General features: G+C 48.5%; 1 protein-coding gene across 1 annotated transcript in view; it reads right to left on the reverse strand.

The window, feature by feature from the left end:
* The window catches only part of LOC126539837 (monocarboxylate transporter 13-like), a 465,405-nt gene that overhangs the window by 86,623 nt on the left and 356,745 nt on the right, over positions 1 to 22,037 (reverse strand). Inside the window, exon 7 of the mRNA XM_072286220.1 lies at positions 13,219 to 13,549. Within this exon, the coding sequence (XP_072142321.1) occupies positions 13,219 to 13,549 (331 nt within the window). The remainder of the gene's footprint in view (positions 1 to 13,218; positions 13,550 to 22,037) is intronic.

Raw genomic sequence — 22,037 nt, forward strand, 5'->3', positions numbered from 1 at the left:
ACTTGTAGATACAGGAGCCATCGCATCCGTAATTTCCGCCGAACTCTGCCGCACACTACGAAAGGTTTTGACGCCTCTCTCCGACTTCACCCTTCGAACCGCGAACGTTCAAAATATAACGCCTCTCGCTGCCTGTTCTGCTCGCGTCTTCATTCAAGGTCTACTGTATACCGTCGCATTCGTCGTGGTCCCATGACATTATATTTGGCCGGGACTTCCTTGCAAATATTAACGCCGTTATTGACTGTTGTCACGCCAAACTCGAACTTTCTGCACTTCCCGACGTCGAGACTATCGAAAACGGCCCTTCTATTGGCAAACTCTGTTTCCGAAGACAATTCCGTCCCTCCACGCTCTTCCCTGCTAGTGCCTGTGTCGTGCGCCGCTTTTCTGATGCCACTGTTCTTTTTACGGCCACTGAGGTGTTCATTCGCCACCGATGTTCTCCGCTGCCCTTTGCTCTCCTTACTCTTCGCAATGGTGTCACGAAAATTGTCGTCGACAATCCCACGGCCTGCCCTTTAGCTTTATTTCATGGAGAATGCCTACGCCTTGTTCAACCGGTCGACACCTTTTGCATCTTTGACGCTCCTGCCGTTTCTGCTTCTGCGGACCTTGGCGCACTTACTTGTGATTCTGCGGTTGATCAGTCACTCCTCGACGCTTTCCACTGCTCCATCGACGATGGCACGTCATCTTCAGAACGAAGCCAGCTTATTCCTCTCCTGCAGAGGTTCAGCGCTTCTTTCGACAACCATGCTTCCGGTTTGGACCGCACATCGACCGTTTTTCACCAGACAGGTACCGGCAGTCATGCACCTTTACGGCAGCGCCCTTACCAAGTATCCGCCTCTGAGCGCCGTGTCATTGACCACCAGGTTGCTGACATGCTCAAGCGTGGCGTTGTGCAGCCTTCCAACAGTCTCTGGGCATCACCGGTCGTCCTCGTTAAGAAAAAGGATGGCTCTATTCGATTCTGCGTCGACTACCGACGTCTGAACAAGATAACGCGCAAGGACGTTTACCCTTTACCGGGCATCGACGACGCCCTCGACTGTTTGCAGGGAGCTGAGTTCTCTTCCTCGCTGGATTTACGTTCCGGATACTGGCAAGTCCCTTTGGCACCATCTGATCGACCTAAAACAGCATTTATAACACCTGACGGATTGTACGAATTCATCCTAGTGCCCTGCGGCTTGTGTAACGCTCCAGCCACTTTTGAGAGAATGATGGACAATATTTTACGCGGCCTCAAACGGAACACATGCTTATGCTACCTGGATGACGCAGTTGTCTTTTCCGCTGATTTCCGAACCAATCTCAGCCATATCGAGCAAGTTCTCAAATGCCTTACTGACGCGGGACTTCAACTTACTTTAAAAAGTGTTTCGGCGCCCGAAAGTTCACTATTCTTGGCCATGTTGTATCGCGAGAAAGCGTCCTTCCGGATCCAGCCAAGCTCCGCGCTGTCATCGACTTTCCGCAACCAAAGAAGTTAAAGGAGCTTCAAAGTTTCCTTGGTTAATGCTCATACTTCCGACGTTTCATTCGAAATTTCGCTTCCATAAGTGCGCCCTTGACAGCCGTGGGAAGTGGCGACAAAGAACTTTCCGCTTGGTCACCCGCCTGTGATGACGCCTTCACGAAATTACGCCGCCTGCTAACGTCGCCACCTATCCTCCACCACTTCAATCCTGCAGCGCCCACAGAGGTCCACACCGATGCCAGCGGCGTCGGACTTGGCGCCGTACTCGCGCAACGAAAAGCGGGGTTTCATGAATATGTCGTTGCCTACGCGAGCCGAACTCTGACAAAGGCCGAGGCTAATTACTCTGTTACAGAGAAAGAGTGTTTAGCCATTATTTGGGCCCTTGAAAAATTCCGTCCATATTTGTATGGTCACCCTTTCGATGTTGTCACTGACCATCACGCCCTTTGTTGGCTGTCTACCCTTAAGGACCCATCTGGCCTACTTGCCCGCTGGACCTTTAAGCTACAGGAGTACGACATCCGCGTTCTCTGCTGTTCCGGCCGCAAACACACGGATGCTGACGCCCTTTCTCGCTCACCGGTCTCCGCTGACTGCGCTTGCCTATCCCCCTTGAGCCCACAGTTCCGTCTCATGCACTGCGCAACATGCCGTCGGAGCAGCGCAAGGATCCCTGGATCAGTGCTCTCATCAGCATCCTTTCTTATCCATCCACCTCTTCACCATCTCGCGCTCTTCGCCGCCAGGCTACCAACTTCTGCATTCGCGACGGCCTTCTTTATCGTCGTAATTACCTCTCTGACGGTCGCAAGTGGCTTCTCGTGATACCACGCCATCTCCGTGACCTTATCTGCGACGCTTTCCACGCAGACCCTCAGTGCGCACATGCCGGCCTCTTCAAGACCTATGCTCGATTACGCGTCCGATATTATTGGCGCGGCATATATAACTACGTCAGAAAGTTCATTCGATCCTGTGCTCAGTGCCAACGCCGAAAATTACCTCTCGCACACGTCCACCCGTCACAACCCCTTCTCTGCCCTAGTCGGCGCTTTGATCGTGTTGGTATAGACATACGGACCGCTACCCTCTACTTCAGCAGGCAACCGCTGGATTATTGTTGCAGTGGATAACTTAACCCGCTATGCTCAAACAGCTGCTCTGCCGACTGCCACCGCCCGCGACGTTGCATCGTTTCTGTTACGACATTTCGTTCTTCACCACGGGGCCCCTCGCGAACTTCTGAGTGATTGAGGCCGCGCCTTTCTTTCCGATGCCTTGAAGGCACTACTCGACGAATGCCGAATCGTTTACCGGACCATTACAGCGTACCATCCGCAAACTAACGGCATGACCGAGCGCTTCAACCGTACTGTTGGCGATATGCTCTCCATGTACGTCGCCTGTGATCATTCAAACTGGGACCAAGTTATTCCTTTCGTGACTTATGCGTACGTACAATACTGCGGCCCAAGCAACTACTGGTCTTTCCCCTTACTTTCTCCTATACGGACGAGAACCTTCTACTATGCTCGATACCATTCTGTCATATACACCTGACGCGTCCGAAAGTACTCCGCTATCTGAAACTGCTCGTCGTGCCGAGGAATGCCGATAGCTTGCCCGCTCTTTTTCCACCGAGGACCAGTGGCAGCAGCAATCCCGTCAGCCTGCCGGCCGTTCTGCACCACCTTTTTCGCCTGGCTCTCTCGTAGGGCTTCGGGTACCCGCTACTACACCCGGCCTCTCCTCAAAACTTGTCGCAAAATACCTAGGACACTACGGCGTTCTGTAGCAAACGTCCTCCGTGAATTACATCGTAGAGCCCCTCACGCAATCGACGGACCTACGCCATCGCGGCCGCGAACTTGTCCACGTCTCTCGCATTAAGCCGTACTACGACCCACTAGTAGTCTCTTCGCCTTAAGCCGCCAGGATGGCGCCTTTTTCTGCGGAGGGCGATTGTAACGAAGAAGAGTAGCCTGTCTGCGCCGCAGTACCATCGCTACGGGCATGAGCTCGTGGTTGCTGTCTGTCGCCGAACGCTTGTGACGGCTACCCGTTCGCGCCCGTTGTTAATAAATATCTTAGCAATATATATATATATATATATATATATATATATATATATATATATTAAAAAGAAAGGGTCTGTCTCCCTTTGTTCTGTTTTTTTCCAGAAATGTATTTTGCGCCACAAAGTATACCTAGGAAGCGATGATGCTCTCACTCCAGTCATCAGTAGTTATTGAAAAGTTGCACAATATTGTTACGGGGATGTTGGGAGTATGGAAGATTGTATTTACAACATATATATACAAAATGAGTGAGAGTGGTTAAGATCGCTGACCACCAACAACACGCAACAGCCGTCGTCTTGCAATCTTCTTCTTCCTCTCTTTCTTTCATCCTTCCGTAACAGGACCCCCGGGTGGTGAAGCGCCGTCTTGGCGCATGGTAGGCGAAGAATCCGCCTCTTTCATGTTCCTGTGCTGCCCGCTGACGCAGGCCGCTGGAAACGTTTTGGAAAGGTGTCGGGGATTTCGCCGGTTGATTTGTGTACCTGCGCCCATGTTGAGTGTACGTCGGTTGTGCGGTTCGTGGATCGCGGTTAATTATTAATGGTTTCTCCGGGGCAGCATGTCGTTCACCCGTCGAGTATAGTAGGTGAACAGGCCCGAGTGCGCTGTTGTGGTAACAGTGCGGCCGATAAAGACACGCTGGGTTCCGTCTGCCGACGCGTCTGCCTTGAGTTCGTTGTCGCTGATGTCTGCGATTGCACATCGCTTTTTGTATTTTTTTTACACATTCACTAAACATTTCCCAAATTCAAGAAGCCTTCGAGCGCAGCCTTCAACGTGGGATTTGCCAAAGCGGTCCATTTGTTTGCCTCTACAGCTTCAGTTCGCTGTAAGTTTCGGTTATTGTAGAAACAGCCCAACGCTGGTGTGAAATAATCTCAAAACGTAGCGAAACATACAGACGAGTCAGTATGAACGGCCGAGCCCCTTAAAGAACTGCAACTGTGATCCAGACACATATATATTACGGGCTGCTACTAATGATTCTCGCTTTTGTTTAACTTCATCATACATACAGTTTGCGCGTGCTATAAAGTATTATTAGCGAGAACTGTGCTCGGCATAGGTCCCCACTTATATTCCGTGTAGTTCTCTCGTAAAAAGGCGGATGCCATCGCTGACACCGTTGGCAACTGAGCGAGTTTATACTGCTGTTTTGAGTGCACGGTCTCTCCTTTCCTGTTTGACGCAGAGGTAAACAATGCTTCCTTGGAATTAAAAAATGTCAGCATATTAACACACACAGACCCACCATCTACGGGAATGTGACCGGCAGCGTTCGGGTACGGTGACCAAAGTACAAGATGTTGGCACAGCACTGTGTCGCCGCTTGCCGCTTATTGTGTACGTGCCGTGCGAAGTGAGGAGTAGTTATCAAATCGCTATAGGGCGGCAACCTAAATACAAGAGACGTTTCCTTCGTCCTGACTGCTTATTTTTTAAGTCCAGCTACATCGGTAGCGGGTGCACGAACTCGATGGGGTCAGGCCTAACCCAAACTTCACGTGCACGGCTTGAGAGGCCCGAAGCCCGTGCATTTCAACTTCGAAGGCATGTCGACGTATCTTGAGCGCGAATAATTATATTTACAGCTGACTGAGCTGCAGCTATCGCGTTGTCGGTTCGACGGCTGATCACGTAGAGTTCGGTCAAGCTATCACGGTGGTCACGCTGATTTTGTCGGTGCTGTCGACACGAAAGCCCGTCGCGCTATATGACAACTCGCACCCGTTGGTTGCGTCATTGTCAGCCGATTACGATCAAATGGTCTCAGTGACGCAGTGATGAATAGTCGGCCGATCGTCGGCGTCAGCGTCTTGTCGGTCTCGTAGAGACCAATTTTTACCACGCCCTAAAACAGTACATGAAGTCAGGCACGCGCTGCCACCACCAGCAACAGTGGGCCGACGCTACATGAAGACTGCGTCAGCAACGCGTTTCTGAAGTGTTTCCCAAGTGTAACGCAGGGGTTTATCCATAAATTTGACCGCCGTCAATGCAAGGCGGCAACTATGTGGTTTGCGGTGTAGTCCGGATGAAGCCCTGGCACTTTTCTGTTTCAAAGTGGAGTTGCAGTCTTACGCACGTTTTCGGCACCGCACCGGCGTCCAGCTACCAGTAGAGTTTCAGCGCGGTACATGGCACTAGCGTTTGCAACAGCGCGCGCCCAAGAGCTATTTTTTTCCGGGGTACCTTCCCCCGATATCTGGCCGCGCGGCCGCACGCGCGCGTCCCTTCCGAAACTTTTCGAGACCAATCCGCTAGGGCAGGCCGCATGCGCCGTCGCGCCGTGAAAGAGGCGGGTTGCGAGCGAAGTATGGCTTCAGCCACGAAACGTGGATGACGTCAACATGCTTCTAACTTGAAGAAGCATTAAACTGCAGTGGCACGATCTCGTAATTCACGTCGTTAACTTGATGTATTACTTCATAAGGCCCTGTGTTCCGAGAGAGAAACTTCTGGGAAAGGCCAACCCGACACCCAAGCACCTGGCGTGAACTTAACATCGCAATGGCACCAGTTATAACGCTCTTTTTGTATATGCTGTGATGCTAATAAACGAGATCGGGCGACTTGACGTGCCATGTGAGCGCGATCGATGACTTCACGAGCGTACTCAGTTGCAACACGTGGCACAGAAGGGAGGATGGTGTCAAACGGCAATGTGGCGTCGCGAGCATACAAAAGATAAAAGGGTGAATATCCTCTGGTGTCATGTCGGGACCCGTTATGCGATAACGTCACGTAGGCCAGCGTGGCGTCCCAGCCGCGGTGATCATTGGAGACGTACATCGATGCCATCTCTGCGATTTTTCAGTTAAGAAGTTCCGTAAGACCATTCGTTTGTGGGTGGTAGGCGGTGGACAGCATGTGCCCACTGGAACAAGAGCGGAGGAGGTCATCGACAACTCAAGACAAGAACGAGCGGCCGCGCTCTGTAAATAACTGTCGAGGTGCACCGTGGTGGAGAAGTACGTTGGGAGAGAGAGAGAACAACTTTAGTGAAAATGCCTGCAGAGTCGGTTAGGCTCCCTCCACGCAGGGAGGACAAGCTGTTACCGCGACGCGGCCACTACGTCAATCTCGTGCATTGTGCTCCTCGAGGGCTTGGTTCCTCGCTACTTCCGCGGATCCGAGAGGGCCGCCGCCCCCTTCCTCGGGGTGCTGCCCCCTTTCTCCTCGGTTTCGCGAGGTCGCTGCCTCTCTAGAGCTGCCGAGACCTGCTGGACGGCCTTGAGTTGTGTATCTTGGTCATATATCTTCGTTGCAGCCTCTAGCTGCGGCGGGATCGTCGTTCTCTCGCTGGCTTCTTGTGGATTTATACGACAGTCCCAAAGGATGTGAGCCGCGGTGGCTCTCTCCTTAGCGCAAAATCTACACACGTCACTCGCGTATACGCTCGGACACACGTGTTTAGCTAGCACCGGGGTGAGCAGGGACCCCGTCTGTAATTGCCGGTATAACACTGCCTCCTTCCGGGTAAGCCCCGGGTGAGGTGGCGGCATAGTCTGTCTGTTAAGTCTGTACCACTTCACGATCTCGTTGAAGGTGGTCATCTTGTCCTTGGCACTACACCGCGACCAACACTCCGAGTCGGCCGTGCTTGCAGCTGCGCGGTTGGTTAGTCCTCGCGCGGCCGAGTTGGCCGTCTCGTTGTGGTTCACGTTCCCGCGTTCCGACACGTCACTGCCCATGTGGGCCGGAAACCACTTGATCACCACAGCGCTTGTGTGTCCGATGTCTTCGGCCTTGCGCAGTATGCGCGCAGCCTCACTACATACCCTACCCTTGGCGTAGTTCTTCACTGCCGTTCTAGAGTCACACAACACTGTAGTGCATCCGGGGTCGGAGACGGCCAAGGCGATGGCCACCTCCTCCGCCCGGTGCGCCTGTCGAGTCCGGACGCTCGCCGCGGTCTTCGTTGCACCCGTCGATGCCCCGACAGCCACCACCGCGTATGCGTCGCTGCTCCCTCGGTACTCCGCCGCGTCCACGTAGATGGCGGCTTCTTCTCTGGCGTGGAGGTCCACGAGTACGTTGGGGAGGAGAAAATAGGCGACGTCTGCTGCGCAAATAGTCGGCAACGCTTTTGTTATCTCGTAGCGTGTCGCGAAATCAGTAGCGACGGCGATCGACTTATTCCCTCTAGTCGTCGTCGCAAAAGCGCCAAGCAGTTCAAGGCCTACGCGAAAGAACAGCTCAGAGGGTTTCCAGATTGGAAGGAGTCGTCCGACAGGTGGCAAGGGAGGTTTCTTCGGGCGCTGACACAATTTGAAAGTTGCGACATAACGATGCACGGAGCGCTAGAGATCCTGCCAGAACTGGCGTCGTACGCGGTCGTATGTACGCAAAACGCCAAGGTGTCCCGCCGTCGGTGCATCGGGAAGTTGTTCGAGAACGACGGATCGCAGATGACGATGAAGGACAAGGAGCAACTCAGGGCCGTCAGGGTTGATATTGCGGCGGTAGAGAATACCGTCGTGCAGAACGAACATGCAGCATGTGGCGCCAGTGCTGCCAGATTGCACTCCGGCGATGATGGAATGTAAGGATTCGTCACGTTGTTGTTCAGCGCGCATGTCGGTCATGTCAGTAAAAGCCATCACGCAGGTCACCGGATCATGCGCAGCAGGCTCAAGGGCATCCAAGGGGTGACGAAAGAGGCAGTGAGCGTCCTTGGGCAGACGTCCAGACTTATAGTTGACGACAAAAAAAAAAAAAATTCCTGGAGCCGAGAAGTGCAGCGAGCAAGTCGTCATGTCGGGTTCCGGAGGGAAGACAGCCGGTAGAGTGGGTGGTGGTCTGTGACGATCGAAAACATGCGGTTGTACAAATATCGCCGGAACTTGGCGACAGCCCAAACTAAAGCCAAGCACTCCTGCTCGGTGATGGAGTAATTTGTCTCGGCAGGTGGCAGCAGGCGGCTGGCGCAATGTATCACGCACTCGGTACCTTTCTGTTGTTGGGCAAGAACAGCGCCGATGTCAAGGCCGCTTGCGTTAGTGTGGACATCGGTCGGTGCAGATGGATAAAAGTGGGCAAGTATGGGATAGGTGGTCAGAAACCCGATGAGAGCGGCGAACGCGTGAGCCTGCTCCGGGACCCATGGGAATGGCGTGTTCTTCTTGAGAAGATTTGTCAAGGGCCCGGCAACGTCGGCGAAGATTTTGATGAAACGGTGAAAGTAAGAACACAGGCCGACGAAGCAGTGCACGTCAGAAGGAGAACGTGGCACAGGGAAACTGCGTACGGCGCGAACTTTTTCGGGGTCTGGTTGAACACCGGATGAGTCAACCAGGTGTCGCAACACGGTTATCTGACGGCGCCCGAATTAACACTTCCTGGAGTTCAGTTGAAGACCAGCTTTTCGGAAGGTCGCAAGAATTGCAGAGAGACGGGTAATGTGGCTGCCAAACGTGGGTAAAAAACAATAACGTCTTCAAGGTAACAGAGACAGGTGGTCCATTTGTAGCCTCTCAGAAGAGAGTCCATCATACATTCAAATGTTACAGGAGCATTGCATTGGCCAAAGGACATGACTTTGAACTGATATAAACCATCCTGCGTGATGAAAGACGCCTTCTCGCGGTCGATTTCATCAACTGAAATCTGCCAGTTGCCAGATCGAAGATCGGTGTACGAGAAGTATTTAGCTCCGTGCAAGGAGTCCAAGGCGTCATCGATGCGTGGTAGTGAGTAGGCGTCTTTTCGCGTGATTATGTCTAAGTGACGATAATCAACTCAAGAACGCCAGGCACCATCTTTCCTTTTCACAAGGATGACAGGCGAAGCCCTGGCTTATGGCTCGATGACCCCTTTGAGGAGCATTTCGTCCACTTCTGATTAAATGACTCGACATTCAGTATGCGCTACACGATAGGGACGCCAACAAATAGGATTCGCGTCTCCAGCAGTTATATGGTGCTAAACAACAAATCTTTGACCTAAAGGCCTGTTGCCGAAATCAAAGATGTCACTGTACAATTCAAGCAGGAGTCGTATATCCGTGGCCTGTGCAGAGGTGAGGTGAAGTGCAATAATTTTCGCGAAGTCATCCACTATGAAACCAGAGCTGTGGGTTGTAATTGGTGATAATAAACCACTGTCCGCATTCAGACTCTCAATATTCAATTCGGAACCACTAGAAACGCTGGCCAAGAACATGCAGGCCGGAATCATTTGAGGGCACAGGCTGAAATTCAGAAGTGGCAGAACGAGGTCGTTATTAGTAACCATGACCAGAGTATGTGAAACAGCAACGTTCCGGTTAAAAACACGTCGATGATGGGGCGAAGCACATATTCACCATCAGGAACCTCTGGCTGGGCGGTCAAAGAGACGTAAGTAACTGCCTCGGGTGATAGACTCACATCATGAGGTGAGCACAAGTGCGGTGGGGTGGTCCTCCGAGCATCGGCGAATTGAGGCAGTTCTAATTGAAGAACGCCGGTCGCGCAGCCGATGAGAGCAGAATGAATGGATAAAAAGTACAATGCAAGGATAACATCGTGAGGGCAGTTGTCGATCGTAGCAAAGAGAACAGAATTAGGGTGGACGGCTGTACTCAAACGCGCAGTACGCATTCCAAGAACAACCAGCATGCCGGCGTCAGCCACATGAAACACTAGGGCAAATGCTGGGGTGAGGACCTTTTATGCGAAGCATTCTAGCCTCACAGCCATGCTCTTCCTTGCTGCGCCGCGCGTGGCCGCGTAGCTACCATATGACGTCATAACAGCTGCAAAAGCGGAGGCTCAACTCGTGCGCTCGCTTGCGGCCGCGTAGCTACATAGCCGGGTCTCAGCTCGTGTGCTCGCCTGCGGTCGCCAGATGGTACTGCGGCCTAACTCCCGCTCCTCCCGCTAGGGCACTGACGTCACAACAGCTGCAAGCCTGGCTCAACTCTTGCGCTCGCCTGCGGTCGCACAGCCCGTGCTGCGGCCTAACTCCCGTTCCTCCCGCTAGGGCACTGGCGTCATAACAGCTGTATAAAAGAGCGGCGCGCTCTCGTCGAGGCCAGTTGTATAGCGCGATGGCGGGAAAGGAAAGGGCCGCTCGTCAGACCGCAAAGCGCAAGTTACAAAGAGCCACGGAAACGGCCGAAGAACGAGAAGTTCGGCTTGCCAAGCGACGTGCACAGTACGCGGCTAAATAGCACTGTTCCTCCACAGAGTCCGAGGTAAAGAATGAAGTTGCGAGTGTATCTGGGAGTACTTCTACTCTAGTATGCTTCGCATCCTGGGCTTAACCTTTGATATTTTAAACGTCTATGTAGGCTGGCACTCATCACAGACACATGGGCTCCAGTGTCCACGAGTGCATGGACAGGTACGCCGTCTATTTTAGCATCAATTACACTTCTTGTGCGCACACACAGAGAATTTGCTGCAGTAGTCGGCAATGCAGCACCACCTCCGTGGGCTGCGTTTCCTAGTTTTCCTAAATAGTGCGACCAAATGCCAAAGGGGACGAATGGTGACATGGCTGCTGCGAACGGGAAGATGGGCGACGTTCTTGCGGTGAATGAGGCTGGTGTCCGCGCGGTGATGGTGAGCGGCTGTACTACGTGTGCCGAGCAGATTTCTCGATGCTGTTAGACTTGTCGGTGGGCGCAACATTGCGGGAATTTCCATCAAAACTGCTCAGGTTGGTCGGCGTGGGGGATGTTGAGGGCCACGTGTTGCGACAGTATCGGGTGACATGACCAATACGGTGTCACGTGAAACATATCGGCTGTTCGTCCGCAGTTCTCCACTCAGTCGGGCTGCGGTAATGTGGAGAGAAGCGTCGGGGTGGAGCGAAAATAGTAGAAGAGCATTCGTTAGCTCTGGGATTGGCGACAGCACACACAGACTGTAAACCAATGTTTTCAAGTTCCTGGTGAACGATGACTTGCAGGAGGGGAACTGAAAATGCGGTAGCATCACGTCTACGCGAACAGAAAGCTGTGGGCGCGATCGCTTCCAGTTCAAGTCTAACGATTCACACCACGTCATCTGATGGCGACGCATGCTGCTGTGCGGGTTCATCTTCACACGTCAACGTTGCGGCAGTATTGGGAAGTCTGGCAAATGGTTGCAAGACGCGTCGGCTATTGGCCTTCTCGAATTGTCGGCAATCTTTAATGATCGCATCAACTGTAGAGCAGCTCTTGCACATGAGCAGATTAAACGCGTCGTGAACACTGCCCTTAAGCACGTGCCCGACCTTCTCAACTGCTGTCATGTCGTGATCAGCTTTACGACAAGGTGCCAGCACGTCCTGGATGTACGGGACATGGGACTCCGTGGGGGATTGGACACGGGAGGTCAGTTCTTGCTTTGCGGCATCCTACGGCCGGCTGGTTTGCCAAACAACTCTGTCAATTTCTCTTTGCATTGGTTCTAGCTGGTTAGCTCCTCTTCGTGGTATTCGTACCACACCTTTGCCGTGCCTCTTAGGTAGAACAACAGGTTAGCTAGCATAATCGTAGGGTCCTATCTGTTACATGTCCAGCTACTCTTCAACGTCGGCGCCAAATGTCCCACAGAATGTTCCAGGAGCCTTGGTTTGCGCAACGACAACCGAAGGTGACAGCGACGTAGCATGCGACGGTGACGCAGGAGGCGGCAACGATGTTGATCCCAAGTGCTCACCGTCATCCATGGTGGGGATGGTGATGCGGCGTTCACTGCGGAGCTCCGTTTCCAGCCGTCGTACCCCGCACCTCTGACCAATATGTTGCGGGGATTTTGGGAGTTTAGAATATCGTATTTACAATAATTATTATTGCTGTAAATATTACAAAACAATATTATTTATAATTAAATATTATATTAGTTTTATTTATATATAATATAATATATGTTATTATATATTATTATAATATTATTTTAATAATATTAATTATTCCATCATGCCCTAGAGCGGCTGCGAATGATGACCCGCTCCCTCGACAGGGAGGACCCTTGCAACTTTATATAATTTACTAAGGGCGGGCGGTGCGATTGCCCGTGCTTTGATAATCCCCATCACATCTCTGCTAACTTGTAACCATCAGTGTATTACTTCTGATAAACTGTGCCGGTAAGCAACGGCACCACTGCATCTAATCTCATGCACTTGAATGAATAAACCATTCTAGCAGCACCAGTGCATTCCCCGGCAACAAAAATAACACCTATCTTATCAAGACATTTAATACACTCCATCTAGCACTTATACATGTTTCCACCTACATTCCAGATTTTGAATGCATAATAAATTGTGTTGAGCTTTTGCAGTAGCAAGGAATACTAAGGAAAAATATTGCTGACCATCTGAGAAAGTACCAAGCGTCATGTATACAGTCGGTACTTTAGCAGGCAGGAGCCAAACAGGATATATGGTTTCTTACATATTTCATTTGCAGTATATCAAGTGATAAACAGATGTGACGACCACATAGCAGTTTACCTCGGTAAGAGTGCCGGGATCAGTTGTCTTATGTGCTCCTGTGCAGCGAGCGGGACAAAGATGCGACCGTATGCGTGACGTCCGGCTCTCATAGCGTGCATTTTATCTACCTTCGAAGCAAAGGGGAAGCCTTTTCATTTAGTTAGGCGGTTCACTATGCTTACCTGCTGAGTGACAGCGTGGTAGCATGTGTTTCGTCGAAGATGCGCTTACCGTTTAGCGGTGGCCCAACTAATGCTGCGACGCCCAGACAGAGAAGGCAGAGCCCGTAGGCGTTGGTGAGCCGGTCCAGACCCACCATGTCGACCACGACCACCGAGCTAAGCGTGATGAAGCCACCTCCAGCGACGCCGTATGTGGCAGCATATACTTGCAGCTCGGTATAGGTGCGGGATAGCACGCTGAGCACCGTGGAGAGGCCGCACACCATGACGCAGCAGATGAAGAGCCATATGCGGTACGCACCCAGCCGATCAGATGCAGCGCCGATGACCACGCGGCCTACCACGTTGGTGAAGCCCACAACTGACAGCAAGAAACTTGCCTGCATGAGACAGTCACATGCCGAGACCGAATGTTATGTCTTACTGCATCGCCGTAGCATCTATTTCCAGAAAATATGCCAAATCACTTCTGCGGAAGCTTGCAAGATAGAGGAAGGCTTTCGTTTGTAGCTTCGTGCTCTGCTTGTATAGATGACCTCATTCCCTTTCAATTTCGACAATTTGTTCAATTAATGCACGAGCCATACATTGCCGGCCTTCCTATGTTTCTGCACCACAAATATAAGACCCAGACCATGGATCGCGAATGAGTCGTTTTTATGGTAAGCAGCAAGGAGGAAATTACCAGTTAGGTGACTAAACTTTTACGCGTATCAATCGCTATCCCATGATTATTTGAAAATATCCTCCCATTTTATATAAAAGGCGAAGACAGGATGTAGAGAATCACAAGGAGGACTGTTGGTTGTTCTGGCTCACACTCAATATTTCAGTGGAATTTGAAAAGCATCGGGGCCTATCATCTTACTTTTCGAGCGTTGGTCCTGGCTTAGCTGCAAATTTTCCTACTTCGAATGAGCAGTATTTTTTAGCCACAATTTTCCGCACAGGTTAGTCATTACAGGAAAGCAACTGCGTATGATAGAGGCAATTGTGGACAGTAATAAAAGACAACAATGACATAAAGAACCTAAATTCTTCGTCACATATCAAGATCTAGCCCTTACAAAAATGCCTATTAACATTATTGAGAACTTCTACGTACTTTCTATTTACTTTGCTGACTGTCTATTTACATTTACATTCTAGTAACATTTGTTCACACACTGTCAAAATACTTCTTTCTTTACTAAAGCGGGAAGTTGGGCGAGTTGGTATACATTCATAATGGGAACAGCGCGAACAAGACGAAGCTCGTCCTGTATCCTTTCACTCCGTCGTGGTCTTGTTCGCGCTGTTCCCATTATAAAAAAATACATCTTTCTTACTTTTGTAGAAATAAAATATTAAATACACCGTTAAAAGGCTTCGTCCTTATTTTTGTATAGAGAATGTTTCAACTACACTGTTAAAAGACTTCCTTCTTTTCTATAAAGACTCTTTCAAATGCACCGTTAAAGGACTTCCTTCTTACTTTTGTATAAGGAATGTTTTAAGTACACCGTCAAAAGACTTCCGTCTTACTTTTGTATACATAATGTTTTAAGTACACCGTTAAAATAGTTCGTTCTTACTTTTTTATAAAGAATATTTTAAGTACACCGTTAAAAGACTTCCTTCTTACTTTTGTGTAAAGAGTATTTTAAGTACACCGTTAACATATCTTCTTCCAGCGTTTGTGTAAATAACAAGTTTAGTACTCCGTCGAAAGGCTCGTTACATTTGTATTAAAAAATCTTTGTTATATATTACCAAAATATTTTTTTCTGAAGGACATGTATCCTCAGTACATCAACAGCTCGTACTGCTTGCCAAAAAACTTTTACGATGAGAAGTAACTTGAGAGTTTTTAATAAATTTTTCTAACCCACATTCATGCCGACATATTACATACTCAGGAATCAAGCTCTTTGTTTTAAATCACAGTTCCACTCCAAGTCGGTGGCGAATTGTTGACGGAGTGCCACTAAAATGCTTAAAGAAATATGTTCGTTAACTCTTAGAAGTGATCTTTTTAAAGGTTGTACTCGACTACGTGAGCGTGCGGTGACGTCAGCACACTTCGAGAAAAGTTGCTTGCACTACACCACCTGACCGACGTGATAGCAGAGTACTGTGCAGGCCGCGCACCAGTTACACAGCCTCCTACCGGCCTTAGGGCTGGTTAAATAAAGGTTGATTTACGCTTCAGCTACAACAGCGTCCTTTTTCCGCACTCGTGCAGTCGTGGTGAAAACTGCACATTTCGCACTCTATAGTTCACAAATTATGACACACACTGGGCTCGCACATGCAGTGTAATGCGAAATATGTGCAACAGTCTGCAAATTTTCACCCGAACACATGCGTGTGCGCAGGCGGGTGGTGTTGCGTGCGGCTCGAGCGCAAGTGGGCCCTTGCCACGCACTGCTACGGCGAGGCAACCAATTAGCTTTGCAACGAGATAATCAGGTCAGTGCACTCCGCGATATAAACAGTACGACCTAAGCTGGAACATATATGCGCAGTAGCGTCACGACATTTGTTCAAAAAAGAAACAGAGCTGAAACTCAGAGTAACGCGCCGCTGGAACGTTGCTGCTCAAATATCCAAAAGGCTGCAAAATACAGCTGCTGCTGAGTGAGAGCGAGTGTTTACCTGAGAACGCGCACAGGTGGAATTCAAGGAAAAGCTGAACTCTTTGCAAGTAACACCTTCTTGTGAAAAAAAGAATGAAATTATTGTTACTGTAAAAAAAAAATGTATCTTTGTTCACGTTCCTATTCGCACGCTTTCTTCCCTGCCTCCTACAGACGCCTTCTACCCATGAAACTAATAGGACGCTGCATCAAACCAAAGGCAAGTTAACTATGTCAACTGATCAGCTTTTAGGCGATGGTTGCTTGCTGTGTGAGCAAATAGACCGAAAATGGATAATTATGCACGCTTAATGTTCAGTGCATTCGCTTTTAACATAGCGATAAAATTCTTAGCTCTGACAGCGTTGTGAGTTGCCCTTACACGACATCCGTAATAATAGCATTCCGGGTACCAAGAGCCAGTATATCAAAGTCCATGTTTTTGCCGTGCTTCGGGCGTCTGAAAACTGGTAGCGTCATCGCCGCCATGGTTTGGCGATCTATCTTATAAAAGCACTACTACAATAGATTTCAGCAGTATTTTGCGCTGGGCACCATGAAGCAAATTGTTGCCTTTGAAAGCGGCAAGTGCTAAAGGATGTTTTTGCGCTAAACAGTATAACCACAATCTTGCCCTTTATTATCTTATTTTTCTATATTTAACACATCTGGAGAAACAAGTCGGTTTTCAGAACCATAATTGTTTCGAAGGACAAAATTATACAGCCCCTAAATCCACAAGAAAATTAAACCGGCTCTCTTGTCAGGTTCTTTTATGACCTCGGCCGTCCCCTTCTGATGCGAACTGAACTCTTCCCTCTGAGCGCAGTTCGCAGAAGGGGATGCGCACAAAAAGGCACGCCACGCCTCTCACCGAGGGGCAATGAACGTGTGTCAGTCAACCTTCGCAAGCTAGCGGGGGGGGGGGGGGGGGGTTGCATGGCTCGGCGTAAAGAAGGGCTTTAGTTCGGCTGTGGTCAAGGTGAAGCGGCTGGATGGACAGAATCTCACATGCCTCTCTCGCGCATGCGCGCAAATTTGACAGTGGTCCGAGTCGTGGCAAGGAAAGAGGCCATCGCCATCAGTTCTTTTGCGACACGGGCGTGGTACAGTCGGAGCGATGTAGGCGTTTGGTCGTGTATTGTAGCTGCAATATGGCTACTTTGCTGCTGTTTATACTTATGCTGTGTTGTGGCTTGGCCGACTCATCGATGCAAGCCAGCCAGCAACGTACTTGCGAAGACCACGGCGCTTTCTTCGTTACGTGATGTGCAACTTACGTGATTACGTGATGCAACTTCTCTGCCAGCTGCGATGCCGTGTCGTGTGAAGTGATTTAATATTGGCACTGTCCGTGTTTTAAACTGCACCCTCCAATGTAGCGAACAGCTCTTCCTCAAGAGAGCACTGCGCTGAAGTTTCTGTCTCCAAATTATAATGAAAAGTGCCTTCTTTTCAATCATTCTTCATAAACATATTATATTGATGTTATTTTGATATAAGTTTCCTATGCCGCACTTTGGCAGGTTATTATAGCGTGAACTGTAATCATGGTAGATCATTTAAGAACGATTTTGTTACATTTTTGAGCTATCCCGCTTCATGCGGTTCGCTTGAACTTGCTATAAAAACGAAGCGTACAAACAATACGTTTCCACAGCGTGTCGCGATGACTTATTGTGTGGTAAACATTGTTCGAGCATGAACTCACTCTTCGCTCTTTTCTGCTCTGGCTGTACCGAATGCGAGGTAGTGAAATATTGAGCGTATAGTTTCACGGTTAACAGTGACATAGGTGGCACTGGTCAGACAAGTGCGAATGGGAAAGAAAGTCATTCGCGCTTGTATAACCACTGCAACCTATGTCATTGTTAACTGATATTTTTTGACACTGATATATTGTTTTCAAATAAAAATAAACGAACACGTAAAATTTTAGAAGCGCTCCATATAATAAAGCGTGCTTAAACATGCATCAGTCAGCCATTGGTTGCTATCACTGACAAGGAATTTATTCTTGAATACTGCTACAAGCTTTGTAATCTGTTTATATAAAAATTGATGACTCGTTTTGCACATGCTCGGTGCCGCTAGCTGGCGTTTTTATGTTCTGTGTCTGTCTAAAAATGAACAGTTGTGAGTAAGCGCTCGTGTGTCCACCATCTCTGCGTCCTTCTCTATCGTGTGCGCTACAAATTTTCCCATGAATAAGCCATGTATTTACCTTTTTGGGTGAGTAAATTATTTATGCAGAAAACTGGCTAAGAAAACATTTTCGGAAACTGAAATTAATCAAGCCACAAGTTTGGGGCAATAATAATAGCTTTAGGTTGATTATGCAAAAAAGGTGAGGCGTGCTGACAGGAACCAAGAAAAGTGGAGAACACGAACGGCGTTCGTATTGTCCACTTCCCTTGGGTCCTGTCAGCACGCCTAACCTTTTTTCCATAACGAGTCCTTACCAACTAGCTGAGCTTTCTGTCGTTCTAAGTTTTAGGCTGTTTCCTCTTTTGCGGAAATGAACTTGCACACTTTCACAATTTTATGAGCACGTAGTAAACATAATGCTATAAAGGATATGCATCGCAAAATGTGCCCCATCTTTGCCATTTCCTTTGCAAGTAATAGGGATGACGCCTATAATTCTAGCATTGAAGTGAACTGGTATGATAACCTTGCTATAAAGCTGTTCTATATATGTCATGTGCTAACCTGAACATGATCTTAACGCTGACCATCTTGATTCTGCGCAGGGCTCACTCTTCAAGCACTCTCGAAGACAGCAGCTCTGAATGAAAAAAAAAGTTATCATCGATGCTTGCTGAGATTATGCCACAGCTGCCATGCTGTAATCAAGGAAGTCATCTTTATATGTTATCATTATTAATTTCTTTCTTACCTTTCACATAGGTTTCTGTTAATATTATTCTGTGAATAAAGTTCTTTTTGTGCAAACTTGCATTTGTTTCCCATGTAAATCCACCTTCTAGGTGGCACATTGCTTTTACTAACCTGTTCATACATACTCACAAACGTTTACACTATGCTACTAGGTCGTATTTAGGACAAATGCTACTAGGGGCTAGAAAAATGGCACTAGCAAGTTCATACGGACGTGTAAGTAAAGTATTGGCACAATGTTACCTCAGAGCCTGAAGAGTTGTGTTGGTTGACTCTGACTACAATGTTTTAGACCATTTATGAACATGCTTCAATTGAAGCACGTTGACCAATTGTTCACATGATGTTACTAGGGTTTATAAAGACTGATGTTAAAAGCTGATTGGTAGGAAGTTGGCAGAACGTTTGCAAACATTCTTCAAATGTAGGAATGTTAATATGGTGTATAAAGGAGGACTGTTAATAGGGGAATGGTAGGAAGTTCGCAGAAAGTTTACAAACATTTTTCAATTGGAATAATGTTAATAGGTGGTTGGTGGAAAGTTGGCGGAAGATTTATGAATATTCCTCTCATGAGAGAATGTTGCTAGGCTGTATAAAGACAAATGTTGATATGAAGTTGGTAGGAAGTTGAAAGACATCCTATGAACACATTTTTATTGGAAGCTGGTGGCCAATTGTTTCTGGGGTGTTACTAGAGCGTTGTTAGGATGTATAAAGACAGTTGGTAGGACTTCAATTGACTTTTGGTAGGTTCTAGTACCGACAGTCTAAAGACGGTATAAAAAATGTTGCTAGAAATGTTGATAAGGAGAAGCTCACAAGTACCAACGTGTCCTTATCTGCCGTCAGTGAAGGAGGTGAGGACCTGTGAAGGAAGCTGTGGTGAATATAAGCGACCAAGCACCGATTCAAGTTGCTGCCTGGGCGAGCGCTATGCAAAATATTGCATCAGGAACGTAGAACAGCGGGATAACTCATGGTCTAGCACGGGTATTTATGTTCTAAGTGTGGGCCAGAGCTCGATGATTCTTTAGGAACCGTTACATCGGTGTGTGTTGTCCATTAAATGTATGTTTGAGCAAGAATAATTCAATAAGCGTAGCAGTAGAAGGCCTGAAAGTAAAAAGAAATTAGCAAAATATGTATAATGAAAAAATGCGATGCCGAATTCATATCTCGGTGTCGAGTTTCAGCTTGATAATACCGGACTACTAATACAACCAGATCACTACAGATCACTAAGGTCACTCGATATTAAGGTCACTAATACGGCATACCTAAGATATCACCTGTTTATGTAGCTAATAAGTAACTGAATCATGGTATCATGCGCGCTTAAATAGCAGTCTATCCCCGAGTACCTTATGCCGTCGGGGACCAGCCACCGCTCGCGAGGTCCGCTAACAAGTGTGCTAAAATTTCGTTAACTACGCTTGACAGACGACATAATAAAACAAACAGCGGAAGTCAGACGGAAAAAGAACGCATTAAAATCGCGCTGAATTCCAACTGAAGTGTATTACAGAGAGTGAGAGATATAAACATACAGAAGCGAAGCAAACACAAAAAATGCCGCAGGTCCAACGTACCCTGTTGGAAGCGATATACAGCGAAGTTTATGAGGCAGTGTTCTCGCCTCAATCTCAATAATGCTCCTAAGCTAGGGGCTCTACAATGCGACACACCTTTGAGCATAACCAGTGTTATAGGAGTTTAAACAGGCAAGCTTGCTTTCCGGGCCATTTGTTCAGAGTACCCGACCTCCCTTTGGCGCCGCAGATGCGACCGTCCACGTGGTTGCCAGGCGGACCAAGCGTGCGTAACATGAGGGTCAACATGAGGTCACTCTGGTGGCTCATGCTGCCCCTTACCTCCTTTATCTCCAGCGGCTTGTGTTCATGAAAAAAGGACACATCAGGGCTGCGGAAGCTGTACGGAAGAATTGCAGAAGTGTGCAGCTCTCAGCCCCCAAGGTAAAAGCTCAGGCTCTTCTGCGCAACGATCACGGCTTGCCTAGTTTAGCAAACAGCATAAGTGAGCGCAAAGGCAGTAATCTTTGTGTTTTTTAACGCCGAAACTCCCAAACCTAAGATGCCGTTCAGATGCATAGTCAGCGAAAATAATTCTTGGCAGGTACTGGTCAGTCAGTATTTGTTGATGTTTAACAGTGTTGCATTAGGTGACCCGTTCTTAGTAAAAAATTCTGGTGACATAATTGTAATCTTTGAGGACAGTCGTTATATCGGTTATTTCTTTTCGATTGATAGTGAAGACCTGTTTCACTCTATACCTCACAGGGAGCTCTTCATTGCTGTGCGCTCGTGTATTGACAAAAATGTGGATGTGTTATTTCAGAACAAGGCTGAAGTTCCGGTAGAAAGCTCTATAGCTCTTTTAGAATTTTATCTTGGGGCAATGTTCATTTCTTTTGAAGATGAGCTGTTTGTGCAGAGGAATGGTATATGTACAGGGTCATGGGTGGAGCATGCGTTATGCAACATTTACAGATTTGCAACATGCAGATCTTTAGGTATGTAGATGCCTTTCTGATTGTCTTGAACAAGCAACAGAACTGTGCCTACACAGAGTGCGTTAAGGACGAATTAGACGCTTTTAAAGGGCTCGCACAAGGGCTCAAGTTTACCCATGAGCTTCCTACATTTGACAAGCTTCAATTTTTAGACCTTTATCTGCCCCTTCATGAAAACTATGTTTGTTGGATTTACCAACCCCGCGCAGAGAAAAAATTCTTGCCCCTTCATTCCGCCCATCCGTAAACAGAGAAACGAGCTATTGCCATTACTAGCTTACCGTTGGCTCTAACTAGGCGTTGCCCCCACGTCATTAAGGAAAGCTTTAATTTGCGGGAGACTAGGCTTGACTCGGCGGGCTTTCCTGCTTTGTTGTAAGTTTGGGTGAGCGAAGCATGATTGAATAAATTTCGGCATGCGCCTAACGCATGCCGAAGTCGCTGCACGGCCACCTCGCATAACGCGCTTAAGCGCGTCGCTACCGCCTCTAGCGTCCCGAGGCTACCGAGGGATCACATCAAGATAATTGTCCGCCCACGTGGCGGCCTCGACGATAAAAACTTCAGCCTGGTACATCTCTCCAGAGTGCTGGCCATGGCAGCAGCCTTAGCGCCGGAAGACACGACGGAGGACACGTACTGTCCAAACGGCTGTCAAAACATCTTGGTGGTATCGACTCCGCGGGAAGAAAACGCAAGAGCTTACGCCAAGGTACGCAAGATCCATACGAGGGATGGACCCTTCGAAGTGGCGGCCCACACCGCAGCAGGAGAAGATACATGTAAGGGTGTTGTTCGCGGTATCGACCTGGACAT

This window comes from Dermacentor andersoni, chromosome 2 (genome assembly GCF_023375885.2).
Source record: "Dermacentor andersoni chromosome 2, qqDerAnde1_hic_scaffold, whole genome shotgun sequence".
Lineage (NCBI taxonomy): Eukaryota > Metazoa > Arthropoda > Arachnida > Ixodida > Ixodidae > Dermacentor > Dermacentor andersoni.